The 21,900-nt window shown below is 35.5% G+C and overlaps 1 protein-coding gene across 1 annotated transcript in view; it reads left to right on the forward strand.

The window, feature by feature from the left end:
- The first annotated feature begins 957 nt into the window (after window positions 1-957).
- Window positions 958-21,900, forward strand: part of LOC149783354 (uncharacterized) — a 34,294-nt gene continuing 13,351 nt past the window's right edge. The window contains exons 1-7 of the mRNA XM_089933381.1: window positions 958-1,065; window positions 7,335-7,529; window positions 15,036-15,101; window positions 15,837-15,917; window positions 16,412-16,489; window positions 18,160-18,228; window positions 19,263-19,467. Coding sequence (XP_089789507.1) covers window positions 958-1,065; window positions 7,335-7,529; window positions 15,036-15,101; window positions 15,837-15,917; window positions 16,412-16,489; window positions 18,160-18,228; window positions 19,263-19,467 — 802 coding nt within the window. The remainder of the gene's footprint in view (window positions 1,066-7,334; window positions 7,530-15,035; window positions 15,102-15,836; window positions 15,918-16,411; window positions 16,490-18,159; window positions 18,229-19,262; window positions 19,468-21,900) is intronic.

The following is a 21,900-nucleotide window of genomic DNA, read 5'->3' on the forward strand; positions in this document are numbered from 1 at the left end:
TTGGAACTACAAATGCACCTAGAGTATGTTAGGAGGGTTTTAGATGAACTGGCTATGGAGGCCATAGCGAAGAAGCCAGGATAGAGAAGGAGGAAGAGGAAATAAGGAAAAGAAGAAGAGGAAAAGAAGAGAGGGATTATGTCTCATTTCATGCTGAGACCTCTGTGTGAGGTCAATCTTGAGGTGAGGACACCTCCACGGCCAGTAGCAGCACCACCACCAGTAGCAGCACCACAGCCACTACCACCACTACCTAGAACCGTGATCCCCCAGGCAGGCAATTGGGAGGAGGAGTTGCGAGAGCAACCACGTCAACAACATAATCCCCGGGTCTGGCGTAGGAGAAGGCAGAGAGAAGTCTTCAGGGTGCTGCAAACTGAAGCTTGGGTTGATGCGGCCACTGAAGCTGCCTTCGTACTGTCAGCAGCTACAGTCAACTGGGATCAAGATTGGAGTATGAGATGTGTGTGTATGGGGCTAGGCCTGGAAGATGTCATCACTGGCAGGTGCATTTGGATTTCACAAAAAACAGCCCTTCTCAGTGCTAACCAAAACACTAGAAAAAGAGACTATTCACATTGCCAGTTGGTGTGAGTGTGGAGTAGTGTGTTTATAAACACTCACTCCCTTCCTGATACGTGTATGTGTGTTTGTGTGTTTGTATGCGTTCGCGTACGTTTTGTGTATGGGTGTATGTGTGTTTGCATGCTTGCGCGTACGTTGTGTGGATAGTATATAATATGTGAAGTAATTGTAAGGGATGATTTACCTCACGTTCGTGCTTGAAGTATATAAATTTCAGCGTTCATAATTCGCACCATTCATTCTTGAATACAAAATGGCGAGTAACATGAAAAGAATGATGCAATTGCAAGAGGCCGTGGATAAACTTGGGATGATAGAGAAATTGTTTTAGCGAAATTGGAGTATGAAGAGTACAGTCCTCATCATCTGAAAATGGAAATTAATAATTTCAAGAAAACAAAAGAAAGACTTAGAGAGATGATTAGAGAAGAAAAGGAAGAGAAGGATGAGAAGATGGAACGAGAAAATAAAATAGATAAGGTAAACAAAAAGAGGAAGAAAGAAGAGATAGAGGAGAAGGAGAAAGAGGAGAAGAGGGAAAATGAGAAGACGAAATGTGATGAGAAAGATAACAAATGGTGGAAAAAAGAAGAGAGGAGAGACAGCACAAGAAACACAAAGACCGTTTTCAGGGACACTCCATTGCCTCGAAAATGTTTGCTCTTGCCTAAACAATTTTTTGTCAATTTTATATTTAGGTGTGATAGATTTATGTTCATCAATCCATGTATGTGTTATATATGTTTATATCTCTACTGTATTTGTCTCTACCTAGAGTAGCGTATATTCAGGTCAGACCCTTGCAACATCTTTGCCTATGTCAAGTACCGTGACGTCACCTCACCTGTTCCATTCCTATTCACAATATACAACAACCCAGCTTTCCCTTGTCCGTATACATGCCCAATATTCCTTGTGTTAAATTTCCATTGTCTCTATACGTGCCTGGGGTGGGTGGGTCTGTGATCTATGTTCCGTTGTCGCTATACAGCCCCCCCTACTACTCAAATATCACGATCTTTACCAGACGTCTGATGAGCAGATCAAGGATGAATATGTATTGCGCTTATAGTGGGTGGTAGTCTTTATGTTGATTAGAAGTTTTCCTAAAACTTTACTAGTTTTATGGTTTTTAAATAGCAAGATTGACAACTAATTTGTAAATACATAACTCCTCACAAACAAGAGAAAACAATACAGGATTTAAAGATCTTAATCAGATAAGTCATCGTTTCACAAATACATCCAGTAACAAAACTTGAACACATTTGCAAGATACGTCATCGTATCACAGATACTCTCATTAACATAAAACCTGAAGATATTTTGCGAGAAACGTCATCGTCTCACAGATGCTTCCAGCAATATTAAACCTGAACACATTTTGCAAGTGGCATTACCTAATGCAAGGACGATTTTTCTGATTACACCTGTATCTTGTTTCCTCTGGTTGGATGTATACGTAAAAGGAGATGCTAACAACACATTTATTTTGGGAAGAATGCTGGTTAAAGACAGCCAATACGTATATCAGCTTGGGATACTTTAAAGTAGCAATAGAAAGAATATAGAAATGATTATCGCTTCATATTGAATGTTATATTTTAACTGATCTGATTAGGAATGGTATGAAGAATGATTAACTGATAATAATAAAATCTTTGTTGGGGTTTGGACCGAGTCAAGGAAATTCTAATCAAGGGGTTATATTATTTGCCTCCACATGGGGCTATGCAACTGGGATTGCATTGTCTTGGTGCAGACACCAACATAGATTATTTGTCTTGCTAAATTAAAATAATTCTTCACCCTTGCAATTTAGTTAGCAGATTCAAAACAATATTCATCAGTACATATATTGCTTCTCACTCTGTATAAAAGTCATGAGGTTTTGTACTCTTTAATGAAAATCTAATTAATTCTCTAAATATAATCTAACAATATATGGCACTATTAAAACATATTTTTAAAAAACAAGAAAACGTTATGATTGTTATGTGTTGAAGTATTGCGCAATAAGAGGTTCGAACCACGTGCTTTTGTTTTTCCAAATAAATGCACTGCGCATTAAGGCGAATAAATTAATAGGGGCAATAGCGTGATGAAACTGACACTAAATCATTCATATCTTTAATACGGTTAAGTTGCAACTTTCATCAGGTCTAATTTGCAAAACGTTATATGGTAGGCAACGGTACGATATTGTGCAGTACAATTTGTATTCAGGGCAGAGTTCTAAAGAAGTGTGCAGATTCATCAAGGATGTTCTAATTCAGGACATTCTTGGAAATTGATAATTTTCGTCCTGGAAATATGGCAAGTGCTGCTTTCACTAGTGCAATGAAACGCTACATGGAAATCTTTTGTGGAACAGCATGTGCACCGACGAATGAGCTTATGGTTGGTAAGTGCAAGAGTTTACATTTGCAATCGCATTATTATATTTGATTCAACTCGGGCGGATTGTGGATGTACAATAAAGTTAGAAGAAACCAGCTTGATATAACACATTTATGTTTTTACCGGCTTTGAGAGTATTACGTTGTAGGCCGTTAGAGTAACCATGTTTGGCAACGCTAAACGATGTTGTGTGTTTCACGGACGAAATTCACGATATTAGTCAGTCTAAGTTATCTACTGAAATGGAAGCTGTCTCCGAGATCAGTAACTAGTACACTTCTCGTTAAATAGTTCATTAAAGGGAAATGGGGGGGGGGGTCAATAAATTTGAGAGACCCAAGATCAGAGAAGGAAAGAGGGAATTCCCTGATGATAAGCGAGGGCTCGGCACAAAGACAGATTCTCAATTGCATATAATTGTTGCAAGTTTTGTAAATATTTGTTGAATTTAATCATTTTAAATTCATGCATACATTTTTCGTGAGTTCAGAAGCTAAAGATTTGCATGCCTTTTGTCTCGAATGTTATATGATTCATGTTTTGTAAGAATGTGATACAAAACTTAATTGATATGAATGTGTTCGGATTTAGTGGTTTTGTATGTAATGGAAATCATGTATCGTAGGAATTTCCTGGATTTATTTGATACAAACTCTAAGTAAATTTTCTGTCGTAAATAAATTCTAACTTGAGTGCTTAGGATTGATTTTACTATGTCTATGTCAATAAATCATTAATTAGCAAAGCAAAAAGTTTGGATAAGGAGTAAAGTAAATGAATTAATTTGTTTAATTAAATCGCGATTTCCTTTTAATCGAAACTAGATGGTGTCAGCATTAGGGAAGTCGTCAGCTAGTGATTTACAGTCCATAGGAGCGCAGTAATAGTCATCAATGAGGTCTAATGTGGTCATGACACCAGTTAGGATTGCGTGAAGCATCTAGAAAAGCAATCAGTGTAGGGTGAGCTTGTAGTAATTGGGAACTGAACAACTTTGCATAGTTTTGTCGAATTGCGATGTATGATATGTGAAGCGATAGTGGGAATAACATTTTATTTCATGAGAAGGAAACACATGAGACGTATCTAGGTTAGTTGTGATATTATATTTCATGGAAAAATAGCTCATACTTGTTTTGCACAGTAGGAAAGAGCACAGCCTACAAGCAGGACGGGTTGTAACCCGAAGAGGCTAGAGGAAGAGAGAGGGAGACAGAGACAGAGACAGAGACAAGAACGATTTAATAAGGCTGGAAGTTACCAGGTGATACTCACATGCTAACAATTTTAATTTAATCAATTGCTCGATTATAAAATGAAATTTGTTCTATCGGTATAACAAAACGGCTCACTGAATTTCGCATAAATGTTGTGACTCTAATTCTAAGAGAAAGTGAATCATTCGAATGTAATGTTCAGATGCATTTTGTTTTTTTTTCATTGATTAACTTGCTATATTTTTACATATGTGGCTCATACTGTTTGATTTTATATCTCTGCTCTGTTCCCTGTTATTCAATCCATTTTATATTATTAATTACTCGACCCGGCATTCACACCGTGGTCGATCATCACCTAGATAAAAATACCCAAAACACCATAAGAAGAGGTGACCTTACATCATCCAACCTCGTGACAGCTCCCTAACACTATCGTCTTATTGGCGTGTCAAAGGAAACTGAAGCTCTTGATGTAAACTAGCAGATGGGCTGCTCGCTGTCCTTTTCCGTTTTTTTTTAAAAAAAATTGTGTCTGCATGCAATAATTGCAAGGTGTAGTTTTATTATTTCACAACAAAATTGAACAAGTACATTGGATGACCTCTCGTATACAGCTATTTACAGAGATGTAACTCAAATAATTACGGAATTATTGAGATTATCGAACTACATCTTTTGCTTGTTAATATATACTAGATTCTTGGAAATATGGCGACCATGTTGCTAAAGAAACTCCCGTTTGATTCGAAACGCCAAAAAGTTGATATTGTTTCGGATCTCCTGGCGGCAATCATGTTAGAACTTATAAAACAATGAATGGAATGACCAAGCGTTGTACATTTTTATATTTTTTTAAAAATGAGTTCTGCTTATAAAATCAATGGGAGTGGGTTACAAACAAACGGGATGGTGTGAGAATACTTTAGAATGTCATACATTTACAATGACAGGAGCTGTTCAGTAAAACTTCGCAGTAATACTTCTACATGTTCGCGAAGGCATACAATTGTGGTGTGTTCCACATCGAAGAAAATTATTGCTGTCTTTATATTTTGTTCTAAAAATGGTAGTCAGCCTCTGTCCTGTCAAGACTGATAACTTAAATTGGGGATAAATGTACGTGTTCTCTCACTGGAGACTTCTTTTATATTAGATATCGAAATATTCCTTCCTGAGTTTAAAGAAGGACAATTTTCCCTGTCTCTAAGTCGGGAATGTGTTTACAATCCGACAACCGAACCTTGTGTTTATTATTTAGTTACTTAACATCTTAAACCAAATGTGTACATACCAAAATATGTCGTTATATGAACCACTGATTCAAAGATATTTTGAAGACTACTCAATCAATGAATAATGATTATCTTCCATAAATGATTAAAATGTTAATAGACCTCAGCGTGTATATCTGAAAAGTTCGGATATTCTTTACACGAGAACAAACATCCATTATTATATAGTGTTCTCATAATGCCGACGCAATTTCCGGAAAAAAACTTTTACATTATTCATTAACACAATGGCGTCTTTATGTAATCTTACACCAACGAAGGATGAATTTTGTCGATTGTTGTGCGAAATGTGTCTCTTTTATCGCCAACTGCTAATACCTACACTAAGGTCCCTTTAGTGTGCAGGAGAATAGCCCTGATATTGATGAAATTGACAATAAGAGTAAAATTAGTTGCCCTGAAATATATTTCTATTACATAAGCTTCCAATTATTTTTTCAGTCTATCATGATACGTAGTAATATCAAGGCAGCAGGCTTCAACTCTTGTCCTCTAATTTTAATTGCATAACCAGAGATAATTTTTGTAGTAAATGGAGAGGTGCATCATCAGTTTTTACTTCAGTTGTAAAATATGTTCCAGGATTTATTATTAATTATTTAAAACGTAGATCCGTCCAAACCGCCCGTTTCTTGTCACCTATTGTCATCATACATTTTTGTATATCATCTTATGTATATTTAATTGTGTTATTTACCGCTTCGGTGGCCTCAGTAGTTAGAGTGACCGCCTCAGATGCGAGACGTCGAGGGTTCGAACCCCGGCCAATTCATACTAAAGACTTAAAAAATAAAACTCTACTAGCATCTGCCTTACGCGATGCTTAGCATTAAGGGGTTAGGGTTAGATCTGGATGCCTTGATATCAAGATATTGTTGTTGGGTGAGACATGATGCTATATGTCTGCGTCATGCTGTCCCTGTGCTAGACATCACTATAAACTGCAGATATCGTAGTGATATGACAAAATTTAGTACAGCTACATTAAAATATCCCCCCCCCCCCAAAAAAAAAAACCCCACCAGAAAACCTAACAAAAAACAAGAATAATACAAAACAAACGATTGCCTACGATTGTAAATTGCAATCAAAATATTTATATAACAAACTTTTGTACATGATTGTAAGTTGTAACGAAGAACGTTTTCATAGCATATGAGTTCGGAACATTCTAGGCCGAGTCTTATTTACAATTAGATTTGAGTTTTCTGTTGATATGATTTACATCTAGGCCAAGTGAAAATGTGCATAAATAGGGATTAGACAAGTAAATAATTAATTCCTGTTCTTTTATAATAGTTGATTGTCTATGGAAACCAATGATCAGAGCTTGCAACTGTGTTTTTGAAATCAGATATAATTGGAGAGCACTTTTTTCATATAAAATATTTACTGGAATTGCTAAAGTGCGCAGTTTGCTTTGGCCTATAATACGATACTTTGGATTTTTTGAACTCATTCAAAGACAACCAAGATCGCATCCTATTGTGTTACAAGAGGACATTCAAGACTATTGGAATACATTCGGAACATACTATATTTTTGGACTTGTGATATGACAATTAGAATTTAATTAACAAAAAATATATATATGTATATAATTCATTTTGTTGTAGAGAGAGAAATGACGTTTAGATTTAACTTCAATTTGTAAGACCATGAGTCGTAGCAATATATACCGTACTTTAACTGTCCGCAGCGTAACCTCAAAACTTGCACACGTTATTTAGTAAGTGCTGTAACCTAAATATTGAGACATATTTTCTGCTCATACCGACGTAAGGTAGTGTTGTGTTCTCCATCCTGTCTATTTATCAGCTGTCCGTGCACCGTATAGTGCAACACTAGTTTGTACGGCAGTCGCAAGGGAGACAAAAATGTTTTTTACTGGGGGTCTGGCAGCGTTCCGTGCTGGAGGGTGATGATTGTTCTGGAGGAAAAGGGGTTTTGTGGCTACCCCAACAAATTAATTGAGTTTTCCAAGGAGGAACACAAGACTAAAGAGATAATGAAACTTAACCCTAGAGGACAGGTAACTCTCTCTCTCTCTCTCTCTCTCTCTCACACACACACACACACACAGAGGACACATGCACACGTGCGCTCGCGCCCACCTGCTTTCCTGCAGTGTAATACATATAGATGCTCGAACACGCACACAACTGCACATCTGCAGATAATAAAAAATGGACTCTTACAATAATAAAAGCCACATATATCCATATTATCAGTATTATTTCGAGTTTTTTTTATCATGCAATCGCTTGTCTGTCTGTCTGTCTCTCAACTTTCTTTACATCTACCTCTGTTTTTCAATTATCTTTCTAACAAGCTGGGTCGTGTATAAATATCGAGACGATGCCTTTACCTCTACACCAGTCCTTGAACTTTGGTTTCTGTATCAGTATACTGCCCTTGTTCTCATACGCAGGTGGCAAATTCTTACAAAACAAACATTAAACATTTGGGGGCCCCGAGTGGCCGAGATGTCTAAAGCGCCCACCGTTACGGATTACTACCATCTCACCTCTGTTTGCCTGGGTTCGAGTCTCGGGTTCGGCCAATTTGGATATGTGAGAAAGCTTGCCAGTAGCTTCTCGTGGGTCGGTTGTTCTTTCCGGGGTTTTCTCGGGGTTCTTCCTCCACCATTTATACTGGCTACCATGTATAGCCTTTCTTGTGCTGAAAAATGGCGTTAAACCTGATGAAGACAAACAATACAGATGTGCAGTTGATAGACATCTGTCAAGTTGTGACATCTGTGGTCTTGTATTGATTACAGTAAAATTTATATATAGAACGGACGCGTCGGGCTTTCTAATTTGCAACTGAAGTTGTATATTAGTCTTTGGAAATTTGGGGTAAACTTATGACTTCTAGTGGAATCGCACCAGGGTTTGACACCGCTTGGTCAAGCAAATACCCCTGGCTTGTAACAGTACGCTGCGTTTTCCGATACAATTTAAACAGCTAAATTGCAAAGGCAAAATAAAACCGAACAGGTTTATATCTATCAATCAATCCATATCTATCTATCAATCAATATCTATCTTTCTATCAATCAATCAATATCTGTATCTACCAATCAATCTATATATATATATATATATATATATATATATATATATATATATATATATATATATATATATATATATATATATATATCTCTAACTATCTAAATCTATATATATATATATATATATATATATATATATATATATATATATATATATATATATCTATCTATCTATCTATCTATATATATATATAGAGAGAGAGAGAGAGAGAGAGATCTATCCATTTATCTGTTAATATCTGTCTATCAATCAATATATATCTGTCTATCAATCAATATCTATCTATATATCTATCCATCCATCTATCTATATATCAAACAATATCCAATCCACCCATCCATCCATCTATAGCAATCAATCAATCGATATATATCGATATCTATATATATCTATATCTATCTAGATTTATATACAAATCTGTCTATATCTATCTATCTATCTATCTATCTATCTATCTATCTATCTATCTATCTCTATCTATATCTATCTATATCTTTATCTATATAGATCTCTCTATTTAGAGCTCTCTATCTCTCTCTGCGTAACTGCATCTTTAAGTAGGTACTATACCTACCTATCTAATGACTTTTACATATTTATCTGCCAACCTGCAGAACTTTCAACACTTGTCAACCTTGCTATTCAACTGCCTTTTTCTACACAAAGAATGACTTGCACACCTACCTGTCTATTTGAATACATATTCAGGTAATTGCTCTCAGCTAGGCATATAATATGCATATATGTGTGACCCACTCTCATTGATAGACATACTTCTCATACGTTTTTAACAAGAAAACCGAATGGGATTTCGGATTTACAACATAACACTTTTTTGATGGTGATACAATACAATGTTTAATAACGAACTACTTGAATGAGCAATTAAGATCAATATGTGCGTGTATATGATATAAACATTGGATCAATTATTATAAAACGCACGGACTTAATGATGAAAATACAAATAAATGACCTAGCACAGTACAAGGACAAGGGTTGAATGATTCACATTGATTTCACAACGAAAATATTGACGTGTTTTACTCAAATAGTAATACAAATGTAGCATTTTACTCATAGTAAAATGTATACACTCAGTGAAATTATGTAAACAAAAGGGACAGATATACAAATTATCTTTACAGTCCCCAAAACACACGGATTTAGAAATCCCAAAAATTAGCCCACGGCTAAAAGATTACATGTATCAAGTTACACACTCCGTCACCAGCACAATCGGCTAACAGTCACACTGGTCAATCAAGCCAACAGTATTCCAGGTTGGTCAATCAAGCAATCGGCGCCCACCAATCTCTGTCAGCAATGCCCAATCACCTGCTCAACCAGTAACACTGTTTATTCAGCTCTATGGCTGCTATGGATCAGCTTCACAGCTGATATGGGCAACTTCCATGGTTAGCTCTGTAGCTGATGCCACGTTGACTCCTATCACTCCGATAACTCGAATCACTCCGGTCACTCGGGTCAACTGAAAATACATCTAACACGGTGTACTATGCACGACACTGTCATATACGATAAAACGTTGTTGTTGTAGAGTTTAATGGCATTTTTCAGCACACGATAGGCTATACATGGCGGCCAGTATTAATGGTGGAGAAAGAACCCCTGAAAACCCCGGAAAGAACCACCGACCCACGAGAAGCTACTGGCAAGCTTTCTCACATACCCTCATTGGCTGAATCTGAGGCTCGAACCGTCGCAGACAGGTGAGATGGCAGTGATCCGTAACGAAGAGCGCTTTAGACAACTCGGTCACTCGGGGCCCCACGATAAAACGTAAAGACGTTACTTACGGTAAGTTACACAGATTATATATATTATCGGCATAATTACAAAACAACAAATAGGTTCCAAAGTAAACCTAACCGTGCCCGACAAGAATCCTACGGTACTAAACGTTTCTTAAAAATGCAGCTTTATGTTGCATATAAATCCCTTGCTAAGTCACAAACAAGAATAGAAAATATTTGCATTATACTACGTAAACCGAAGCAACATAGCAAACATACAAAAATAAACGTGGTAGTACAATAATTATACCTTATACACAAGAAATTAATAATTCACATACCTCTACAGCTGAAGATGTGCAAGTCCTTAACGTTTATTTGTGTAGTCCCTCTCAGATTTACATCATGGAGGAGACCCCCTAGTGTCTAAAATTATAGCTACTCCTTGACCTTGGCTGGTCTTAGAGTTATTTACATAGTGATCCGTGCCAGGGATCAATATTGTCCTGCGATTGCTATGTGATTTGTGCTATGTTGTTCTGTATGTTATCCCTTGTATTTCTGTTCGAACTAGCTTGTAAAGATAAAATTTCTTTTTGAGTTATTTAGTTATATTAAATTTAATTTTTTTGGAAGCAGTTTAGTGTTAAGTACAGGAGTATTAATTATATGTATCCGTTTTGTATAGAGGGAAGTAAGGAAATACAACCGAGTTCATATTATGGTCACCTGGGATTGCATAGCGCACGCGTTCAACTGAAGAGTTGATTAGTTAATGTACGTGCAGCACTTGCTTCCTGCATGAGCTAGTACCTGCTCGTGCTAACACATGTGTTGCAAGTTTAATGTCCATTAATAATTCAAGAATTTTCAAATTATAGCACTGGTAATTATATATAAATATTAATTCAACAAGTTAAATTTCAAGTTATAGCTTTGATTATAAATGGTTCAATTTATGCAAGAAGTTCAAGTTCTAGCATTGCGCGATAGCGTTTAAGTTTTGAAAGCATTTCTTAAGTACAAATCAGTAAATAAGTAAAAATTGTTTCTAGTGTATAAGTTTGTTGTTTGTATGGTTAGTAGGCCTATACAATTAGTGAAAATTCTGGCTAATTGTGTCTTTGTTGTGTAGCCCATTTGCTAAATTCATGTTACAAAAGTTATGGTAATTTGGTAGCAGATCTTTTCTGTTGAGAACATTTAAGAACTTGGAAACAATTTTAATGCTAACATACGATATCTTGAATTAGTAATGGTATTTGCATGCTTGCAAATAGATTAGAAAAGTTGATGGTGAGTGGTTCATTAATTAGGAAAGTAGTAGAGAAGCATGTAAGTCTTGCCTGTTCGTCCATTAAGAATTTTTGCGTTCCGTTATCTGAATATTATCATATACATGTGAATATATTGTTAATTGTGTTTTCGAGTTGTATCCTCTACTTGAATTCATTTCTAGTGATATAGTATAGTTATTGTATACATCTGTTATGTTGTTAGATTTGTTATCGAGTTGTATCCCTCGATTATTTATTTCTACATCTTGTAATCAGTTACTGAATTATAGCCCTGTACATACTGAATTGTTTCCATAGTATTATAACTTTACATAAATTTCCTTAGAAATATGAAACGTCCTTTAATCTTTATCCTGAATTCAAGTCCATGTTCATTCCAAGTCGTTTTCTGTTTCGATATTTATATCGAGTTGTATTCATATATAAATTGTAATAAACCGTTTAAATATTTTGATTCATTCCACGTGCCGTTCAATGTTATTTAGTGTCTACCGCAAGAATCGCGAGACGTTAATCAGTTGCGAGAATAGTCGCAAGACTCTACTCCACGAGAATGAATTTCAAAAGAATTCCTGTATCCATTGTCTTGAATCACAGTCCGTGTTCATTCCAAGTCGTATTCATTTTAGCATAGTGTAATTATATTTCCATCGTCTTATATCCTAGTCCATGTTCGTTCAGATTCATTTCCTTTATAAATATTTCCTGTATCTGTTGTATTGAATCCTAGTCCATGTCCACTAACAGTCGTTTCCTTTGTAGTACACCGTTTCATATGCTCCCACTTGCTTGCTTAGGCGACATTGTACTATGCTGTACAGAAAAAATGTGCAAGTCTTTAATTGGATTGCTCACTGACAAGACGTTCCGTAATGTAAAGATTTTGTCTTATGGCGAGGCATTTATTCACAGACGATGCCGCAATACATGTCTGTGCGCTGGAAGTATTCTGTTCTTCGCATCGAAAGCACTTCGCACGTGTGGCATAGGATGAACCGAACTCACTATTTCAAAATATTGTACAATATACAAAAATCAACCTCGGGTATCGTTGTACACAAAAAAACGAAACCCGAGTACATGTATTTAATAAATAAAAGGATTTATACAATTCCGTGACAATGTTTTTCTTACATTGTTTTTCAACCTGTAAACTTTGCAGAAATTGTTAAAGCTGTGCTGACTTAATATATGGAAAATGATATGTGAGCTTTGAGTTTCTGTTGTTTATAGTTGTAATTAAAGTATAATTAGTATTGAACATTAAATTAACGCCTTTTTAATATAGTCAGTTTGTGTAGTTGTTAGTTATATAGTTATATTCAGAGATATGTAATTTTGCATTTTGTTTCACATATCATCAACGGCTGTTTCATAGAAGGTGTACCTTTTCAACCAAAGAATTTTCTCTAAGTACTGAAAGTATTTGCAATCTTTTCATAATGATCACTTACAGTCATAATGTTTAAATAATTAATATGAATTTTTTTCTTCTCTTGCCTCTTTTTATAAAGGTGGAATTTATGTCTTCGTGTCTATCCCTCCATTAGTGATGCAGTGTATCTCCTACGCCATTAAAGACACAGATTTGAAACTTTATTATATGAGTGATGGTAGTCTTTTAATATGCATAGTGGGACTCTTACGATGGAACCAATTTCTGGGATATATACTTTTGTCTCCCCACAAATATCTAAAGATTTGAAGTCTTGCGCGTAGAGATATGAAAGTTGTATTGTGCCATCTTCATTGCCAGTGCTATAACATTTGCATTCGATTTTTGGGTTACAGTCTCTTTTCTTTCCCCAGCGATGTTCCCTGTGGGTAGGCTTTTCCCGAGTCACAACATGCAAATGGTTTAAATCCCCACTCAAGAACCATATCTAGGTTTAAATGACACGAGACGGAACAAGATATATTGGTATATCCAATACAAACCATGGGTCATGCCCAGTAGGTTGTGGACTTGCCCCTGGGTCATAGCTTGTAAGTAGTTGAGATTACAACCATTAATATGTTTCTGAAATAAGTAACAAATGTGAGCTGTATTCCAACTGTAAGCTTTATAGAAAGTGAGACATAACACGGACAATACCATAGATTGTTCATTGGTTATCTGTCCTGCGTGCACTTGTGACGTGAGATAAACTTTACAAGTGTTTTACATTTTTCTGCAACAGCTGTACCTATGGAGAACTAGAAACCGTTTGGTAAGGGACCAACCATTCATGTTGGCACAGTGGAGGGGGCACCTTAGATTTTCTTTTAAAACCAGATATTTGTTTGGCATTACATTATGATAATTAAATCTTTTCAAGTAATATAATGTATCTGATAAGTTTTCTGTCCTCAGGTTATAGCAAGAATTTTTTCAAGCTATTTGGGATCGGGAAATTTGTAATTTTGTGGTAAAATATTACACCCCGAGCCCTCTTCTAAAATTCAAATGGTCAGTCCCTGAATTTAATGCAATAGGGAGAACCATCTTCAAAATATTTCCTTGTTACTTTAATGTAAACTAAGCTGGCGGTATATTGGATTTACTTTGTCCGTTTATGTGTGTGGGTCAATGTATTCTCAATATCCAAGTTTAAACTCCCATACAGCTTCACTTATTAACATTAAACATTCATTACGAGTGAACTTGGGATTAGTGTGTGTATACCATGTAGATAAACATATAGAGGTGTCATTCTTTTATTAGTTTTTTTTTTTTAACGAGAGAGAGAGATTCAGCCAATGTGGGTATGTGAGAAAGCTTACCAGTAGCTTCTCGTGGGTCGGTGGTTCTTTCCGGGGTTTTCCCGGGGTTTTCCTCCACCATTAATACTGGCCGCCATGTATAGCCTATCGTGTGCTGAAAAATGGCGTTAATCCCTACAACAACAACAACAACAACGAGAGAGAGAGAGAGAGAGAGAATAGCGCACGCAACCTATTTGCATTATTTTGAGATCACTCTCATGATCCCATTAAACAAGAAAGTACTTGCCTTATCCACTACTCTGTAACTGCGTACACATCTTACGATCTACAACGAGGTTATATTACTATCAATTAAAATTATTTCATCACATGAGCGGCAGCAGGAGACAGTATTTTATTATTACGTAAACTAATGCGAAAGCAGTAACATCCTCTCACGCCGTTTGATCTTTAGATTACTGTTTTGATTTGTCACATTACCATATTACACTAAGACAAGCTCTGTTTTTAAAAGAGGAAAGTCCTACGTCTTTCAAAATTTGACCGTCTTTAAACGCGATTTTTTGGCCTTTTTATATTGAACACGTGCTTAATTTAAACTGTTCTGATATTTCGAACCTAACAAAATACGAAAGAAAAGTAAAAAGTTTGAAATTTTTTCTGCAGTGTTGATCAAATTATGTTGAACATTTTTCAGGTTCCTACTTTCAGAGATGGGGACATTGTTGTCAACGAATCCAATGCAATTTGTCAGTATCTTGAGGTACGTGATCTAGGTTTTAAGACTTCTGTGATCTTTTGTATTAGTGTCGGCACTGAATTATTTGAGACACCAACTGGAGCAGTAATACAACAACAACAACAACAACGTCTAATACCACTATTGCTACCACGAATAATCTTAGTAATAATAAATATCGGTTCTTTGCTAATAAAGAGAAGTTCACTGAATTAAAAAAAACAAACATTTATACCGGCATAAAATAAGTCTCTGACGAATTTCGTGTACAAAGCTTGTTTTTTTTGTATGGTCTTATGGTAATTGATTTATTGATTTATTGATTAATAGATTGATTGATTTGATGAAAAGTTATATACATGTATGATATTTGCAAGCCAAAAGAAACTTACATATGCATTTACGGATGATTTGCACGACTGAAGAGGCATTAAGTTTATTTTTTACTTTTTAGAATGAAAATAGATCCATTTCGCTGTTAGTGAGTGTAATTTTATACAACCACTGTATCAAGACGTAGTTACTGCGCATATTCTTTGATTCAGACAAAACTGTTATCGCTTAGTCATTGATTCATAATGCAGGAAGGAACGCCTTCAGTAGCCAGGGACGATCTTCCCTTTACCCACCTCCCCATGAAACCACAATAACAAAAAATAAAAAAAGACCTTTAAAGATATCATACAAATATCTAATTTATAAATCATCAGTTTATTTATATCTTGTCTTAAACCATTATTGAACCAAGACTCTTTTTAGACGACATACAAGCACCACGGGACAAGGTTGATTCCAGATGATCCAAAGGAAATGGCCGCAGTGCTCCAGATAATGTATGAGGTAATAGAGAACATTGGAATATGGGTTTACATACATACATACATACATACATACATACATACATACATATATACATAGGCCAGGTCGTGGAACACGAATCTAATGCACAGGTGATCTAGGTTTGAACCGTGGTGTTCATGTCTTCCTTCGTGTCATTTAGTGGCACCCTTGGTAAAAATCCCAAGAGAACTGTCATTTTTATAAAGGACATATGTAGCTACCCGAATGTGTTAGAAAGCATTATATTGATACCGTCTAGGGACATAGATTTGGGTTATTTATGACCACAAGGACCGGGTTTGAGTATCTTTCTATCAGAACACATTTTTTTCTTCTCAGTGCCAAATATGTCATTTCACTTAAAATGCGAAATCGTTTTGTACACATTTTGGTCTAATTTAAATGTATTTTGCAAATGTCGGTCGTATAGCCATTTTGACAAACCAGAAATAAGAATTCATATTGTATGATTATTATTATTATTATTATTACAGTCCAGTAATATATACGAGAATATTGTATTGGGTGTCGCGTACTACAAATGGCGAACCAAACCTGAGGAAAGGAATGAGGTTGGACAGCTTTCTGCTTGAAAATCATACTAGCTATCTACCAGTGATTTTTTTTTTGTTAAGATTCACACAATGTTTAGTTCAATAATCACAATTTCTCTATGAATGTATTTTCTTCCCTCCCTCTGCCTGTCTATATCTATCAATATTTTTCTTTCTTCTCTCTCTCTCCCTCTTTATATATATATATATATATATATATATATATATATATATATATATATATATATATATATATATATATATATACATACATACAATGACACCTTGAGATAGACCGCGCCTAGCAGTTACAGCGTCCGACTCGGATGAGGGTAGTCGTGGATTGGATTCCGGCCGAGTCATAGCAAAGACTTACAAAAATGGGTATTGTCAGATGCCTCGCTTGGCGCTCAGCATTAAGAGGTTAGTGTTAGGACTGGTCGGCCTGGTGTCAGGATAATGTGGCTGGGTAGGACATCATGCTGCATATCTGAGACATGATGCCCCAGTGCTACACATCACCGTAAACTGCCACACCGCAGACTTAGTAGCGATATGACTAAAATATTGCTAAAGCTACGTTCAAAATCAAAATCACACACACACACACTTACACACACACACACACTTACACACACGCACACACAAACTGATTTTGATACATGTTGTCATTTCCTCGCCACTTATCAATCAGAATAATCAGAATAAAGGATTCATAGTTATGGGCAGTGATTTTATCGCTGCATTTCTAACTCTAAGAATAGTTGCTGATCACATAAAAAAAACAAATTAATCACAGTTTCATAGTTTCACCTGTGAATGATCTGGACATGTAGTAAGTCAAAATAAAGAATCTCTATTGGGTAGGGATTTAATACTGAATTTATGAAATGAGTTGAATAACGGACAGTTTCTGCTAGCCCTGGCGACTTTATTGACATTATTCAACTAGTTTCATAAATTTATTTTTTAAACATTACTCATTTGAAAATCATTTTGTAGATATTATCTACTAGAAATAGTTTAGAGAGAAAGAAGAATAAATGATGTCTGCATCAGATGATTCACCTTTCATTTCCTACTTGTAAAATTAGTCCCAGGCGCTAATTGGATTAATAATGCTCAGTATTATTTCTAGTAACATTTAAAAGTAGATTTGTTTTAACAAATTATAATTCAAAGAGCAACCGCCCTTCCAAATCAATAGAACATTTGACAAGGACAATCATTTTTCAACACTGGAGCACCTCACATCCTGTATGATATCACATGGTTCGACTTATGTTAGGTTAGACATGTCGTACACAACGAACATCGAATTCACTGAGAACGTTGACTATGTTTTCACATAAATTGTGCCAGTTTTACAACAAAACATTGCAGTTGTTGGATATTTACGAGAAGCGATGATTGTTGGATGCAGAAATTCCAGATTTACTGTAATGCATGTATGACCGGATATTTGCATTTCTTAATTGGAGGAGTACAGTTAACAGACACAGAGAAATTTTATTTATGGTCGAAATTGCAAAATATAAGACACATTCTTTTTCTTCTTCAACCTGAAACTTTATCTATCCCCCTTTTAAAGGACATTCTTTAACGTACTAGTTGATTTAAACACCGTAATCTTCATTAGCACGCGTGAGATGACCACACTTAATCCATTAATCCAATTTACATTCCAGAAAGTGTTCGAAGAGAGACTTCAGAAAGCACGCGAAGAATTGGCTTACTGGGAAAAACACTTAGAACAGGTATAGCTTCTTAAATATTTGTTCATTCCTCTGTTGTCAAGTCCGCGTATTAGGAAAAGCACGACAACCGGCCACATTTGCGACAGTAGCATCAGAGGAGGTGTGGTCTTCAATGGTTTTGTGAAACTTGTGGTTTAAGTTTTGTCTTTTTTCCTGATGAAATTAAGCTGCTTATGACGTACCAGACATTCGTCAGTTAGTTTCTTTTTTATATTTATATAGCGATTGTGATTATTCATTTGCCACCATCAATTCAACTAGAAATATTGATACACTAAAGCTCATGACACAAAAATGATGGAGACTGAAATTTAAATGAACTTTTAAATATAACATGCCTTAATCTATTGGAGATGGGGTGGGGTGTTTTGTATGAAATTCTGATCTTTTTCACGGTGCTATGATTCCGAATACATATGCCGGAAACGTTTCAACAATATCACTTGAGCAAAACGTTTATTTTTAATCAGTGAGTTTTATGTGAATGTTGTTATTTATTTCAAACTCGTTTCTAATAGGCCAAACCCATTATAACCAAAATATTCTGATTCCGGACTGCCGAACACTGAACAGTTTTAAGGTGAGACTGAAATTCTATTGGTGAAGCCCATGCCACGTGACCTTTACGACTTCTTGCCATAAAGTTGATGCTACATGTTGGATTCTCAAAATGTGTTAACGGCTCTGAAATGTGCGAAATGAAGCAATGTTTTTCATCGTTCCTATAATTCATATGTAGCAAAGGTGTGGTTGCCTGAAGGTAAATCGGATAAATGCATGATAATCCATAAGACACGAAAGAGATAGCTCTCTAGACATACTGAATCGAGTACTTATGGTGATAACTTATAAAAGTGTTTAAGATACTGGCTTCGCCTTTGCAGATTTTAAGAGATTGTTAACGGATAAAAGTATAAATAAACATTTATTGTTTTATTTAGGTCGCCCACATCCTGGTATAAGGTCAAAGGGTTTTTATAAATTTTGTGGGTGCTCAAACGTTATGTTTCCATACTTCTCTGTTCCAAAACAAGACCGGGTTCGTCGCGAATACCAAGTCCTTTTCCATGGCGGACGTCTATTTCTACCCTTATGTGGCGCAGATGGATCGGTTTTGCATGGATCTCTCTAAATATCCAAAGATCAAGACGTACTTTGAGCGTTTGAAGAACCATCCTAGTTTTGTGTCAACCTACCCACTTCACTGGAAGGACACGGAGAAACCCGATCGCCTGTCGCGTATATAGAATATTACCTTGAGACTGAATGGCATCTACTACGTTATGTTTAGTTTGGAATAGTAAGACATTTTACAAGTCATAGAAAAATGGAATATTGCTTTAAAATACATCACTTGAAATCCTTCCAGTAAGTGGTAGGGAGTTCTTGAGATTGAAATGGCGACTGAGAGTTCCGAAGGCAAAGTGATGGACAGGCCCCCCCCTCCCCGAAACGACATTATGCAATTAAGAATAAGATATGTTATTTAGTTATACAAACATTTAGAAACTGACTGGAAATTGAAGCCAAAATAAAGCAAATGAAATGCATGTTTTATTTGTGGAATTTAACACATTTCTAGACAAAGGTAGACTATAATTTTAATATTTCATCATCAAACACACATATAAATCACACTGAATATACACATACACACACAATCATATATATATATATATATATATATATATATATATATATATATATATATATATATATATATATTCATTTTTCCCCCGTTAACTTTATATTGTCACAATCGTGCAATATTACCCGATATTGACTTCGCGCTACGTTGTGGTTGTTTAAATTTGTTTCTGAGTGAAGTAAAGCAGATGTTTCGTGGACTGCCACATACAGGCTGCTTTGGCACATTTCGTGTTAACTTTAATGATACAATGTTTCGGATTTAGGCTAGCTATACAGCAGACGCAAGAAAGGGTCCTTACAAATAACATGCATGTGACAAGGTATATACTGTCTTGTTTCGCTGGTGATAGGAATACCAAACAAATATACTTACAGTTTTACATCCTGAATTTCCTCAAAATGTACTTTCTTAGTTATGCAAATACGAATTACACGAGCCATGTCATAGGTTCTCAATCTTGATTACACATTTCGAAATTGTACTGTAATTTCGACTATAAGTGCTATTACGTCCTCCTTATTGCACTTAAAATAAAATAAGTATTAAATTCCATAGCATCTTTTTGATAATTGCAATTGAAAGACTTCATATTTTTCCCACATTATGATTTCAAAAGTTCATTGACAGAAACAAATTTGCAGATGTCAACACGCTTCTCCGATACTTCTTCAATCCGATGTACTTCATGTGGAATTGTCACATAAAAATCCATTCCATAATCACGAAATTTCGTAGAATCGAAAAATACAAAAAAAAATAATCTATAATTCCAGATTAAATGGAAACGTTATTGCAATGCGCATTCGTTCAGACTAGACACGCTATTTTCTTTCGACAGTTATGTCGAACGAGCGACTAAGTTCAAATTTATCTGGGCGGAGGAGTTATGTACGCAGTAATAATGTTATTTTTGCATACTGATTAATCTGCTCTTGTGCAATTAGTTTGGAATACGGCATACATTCACTTACTTTGTTTCTTGTAGTATATTTTGTTAATGTAATTATCATATTGTAGAATAAAAAATGAGCATATAATGAAAAGGTTACTCCATTTGTATGGGGAAATATGAACTCGTTTTGTCGGACGGTTATACTGCACTCCGAAGTTCAATTGCAGCAACACACACACACACACACACACACACACACACACACACACACACACACATATATATATATATATATATATATATATATATATATATATATATATATATATATATATATATATATATATATATATATATATATATATATATCACTTTCATACACGTGTAAGTGCGTCTGCGTCATAGTTGTCTTTTTCCTTGATGTGTCTAACATGAATGTTATCTTCCAACGTCAAACTGCATCATAAAAATCCATTGTTTATTTGCATTCTATTAACGAAAGTATGGGCTCACTAAATACAACAATCGAAGACGGGACTCAGCTAACATAAATTTCTAAGTGTTACAAAGCCAATATTAAATACAACATTCCTTTCTATCGTGGAATAATTTTTATGGTGCTTGTGTAATTTTGTTTAGAAAAATAGCACACTGGATGATCCACATCATTTTCGTCTTCCTACATCATTACACCACTAACCCCAAAATCACAATCTTCAACATACATTTTAGAGATTGATTGAAATTTGGAGCTGAAAGAATTGGAGTTCTCTCAAGTATGGCCATTAACTTATCCAAAGCCTCCTGGCATTTATCAGACCAATGAAACATATTTCTAACTTAAATTGGTCGGCGGATCAGCAGTTATGGATAAAATCAGAGTAAAATGTCCAATAATATCCAGCCGTACACAACAATTACATTACCTGTTGTTTTTTTTTACTGATAGGCACTGGAAATTCAGAAATAGCCTTAACCAGATCTCCTATAGGTTTACATTGTCCATGTCCCACAACATGTCATCAAAATGTAACACAACCTCGGCATAAGTCACCTTTATGAAAGTTAATTGTCAAATGTTTATCAGTGGGAAAATCAAGTAATCTGCGGATGGTTTCCAAGTGATCGT

This window comes from Sinohyriopsis cumingii, chromosome 14 (assembly GCF_028554795.1).
Source record: "Sinohyriopsis cumingii isolate HCF-2022 chromosome 14, ASM2855479v2, whole genome shotgun sequence".
NCBI classification, from domain to species: Eukaryota; Metazoa; Mollusca; class Bivalvia; order Unionida; family Unionidae; genus Sinohyriopsis; species Sinohyriopsis cumingii.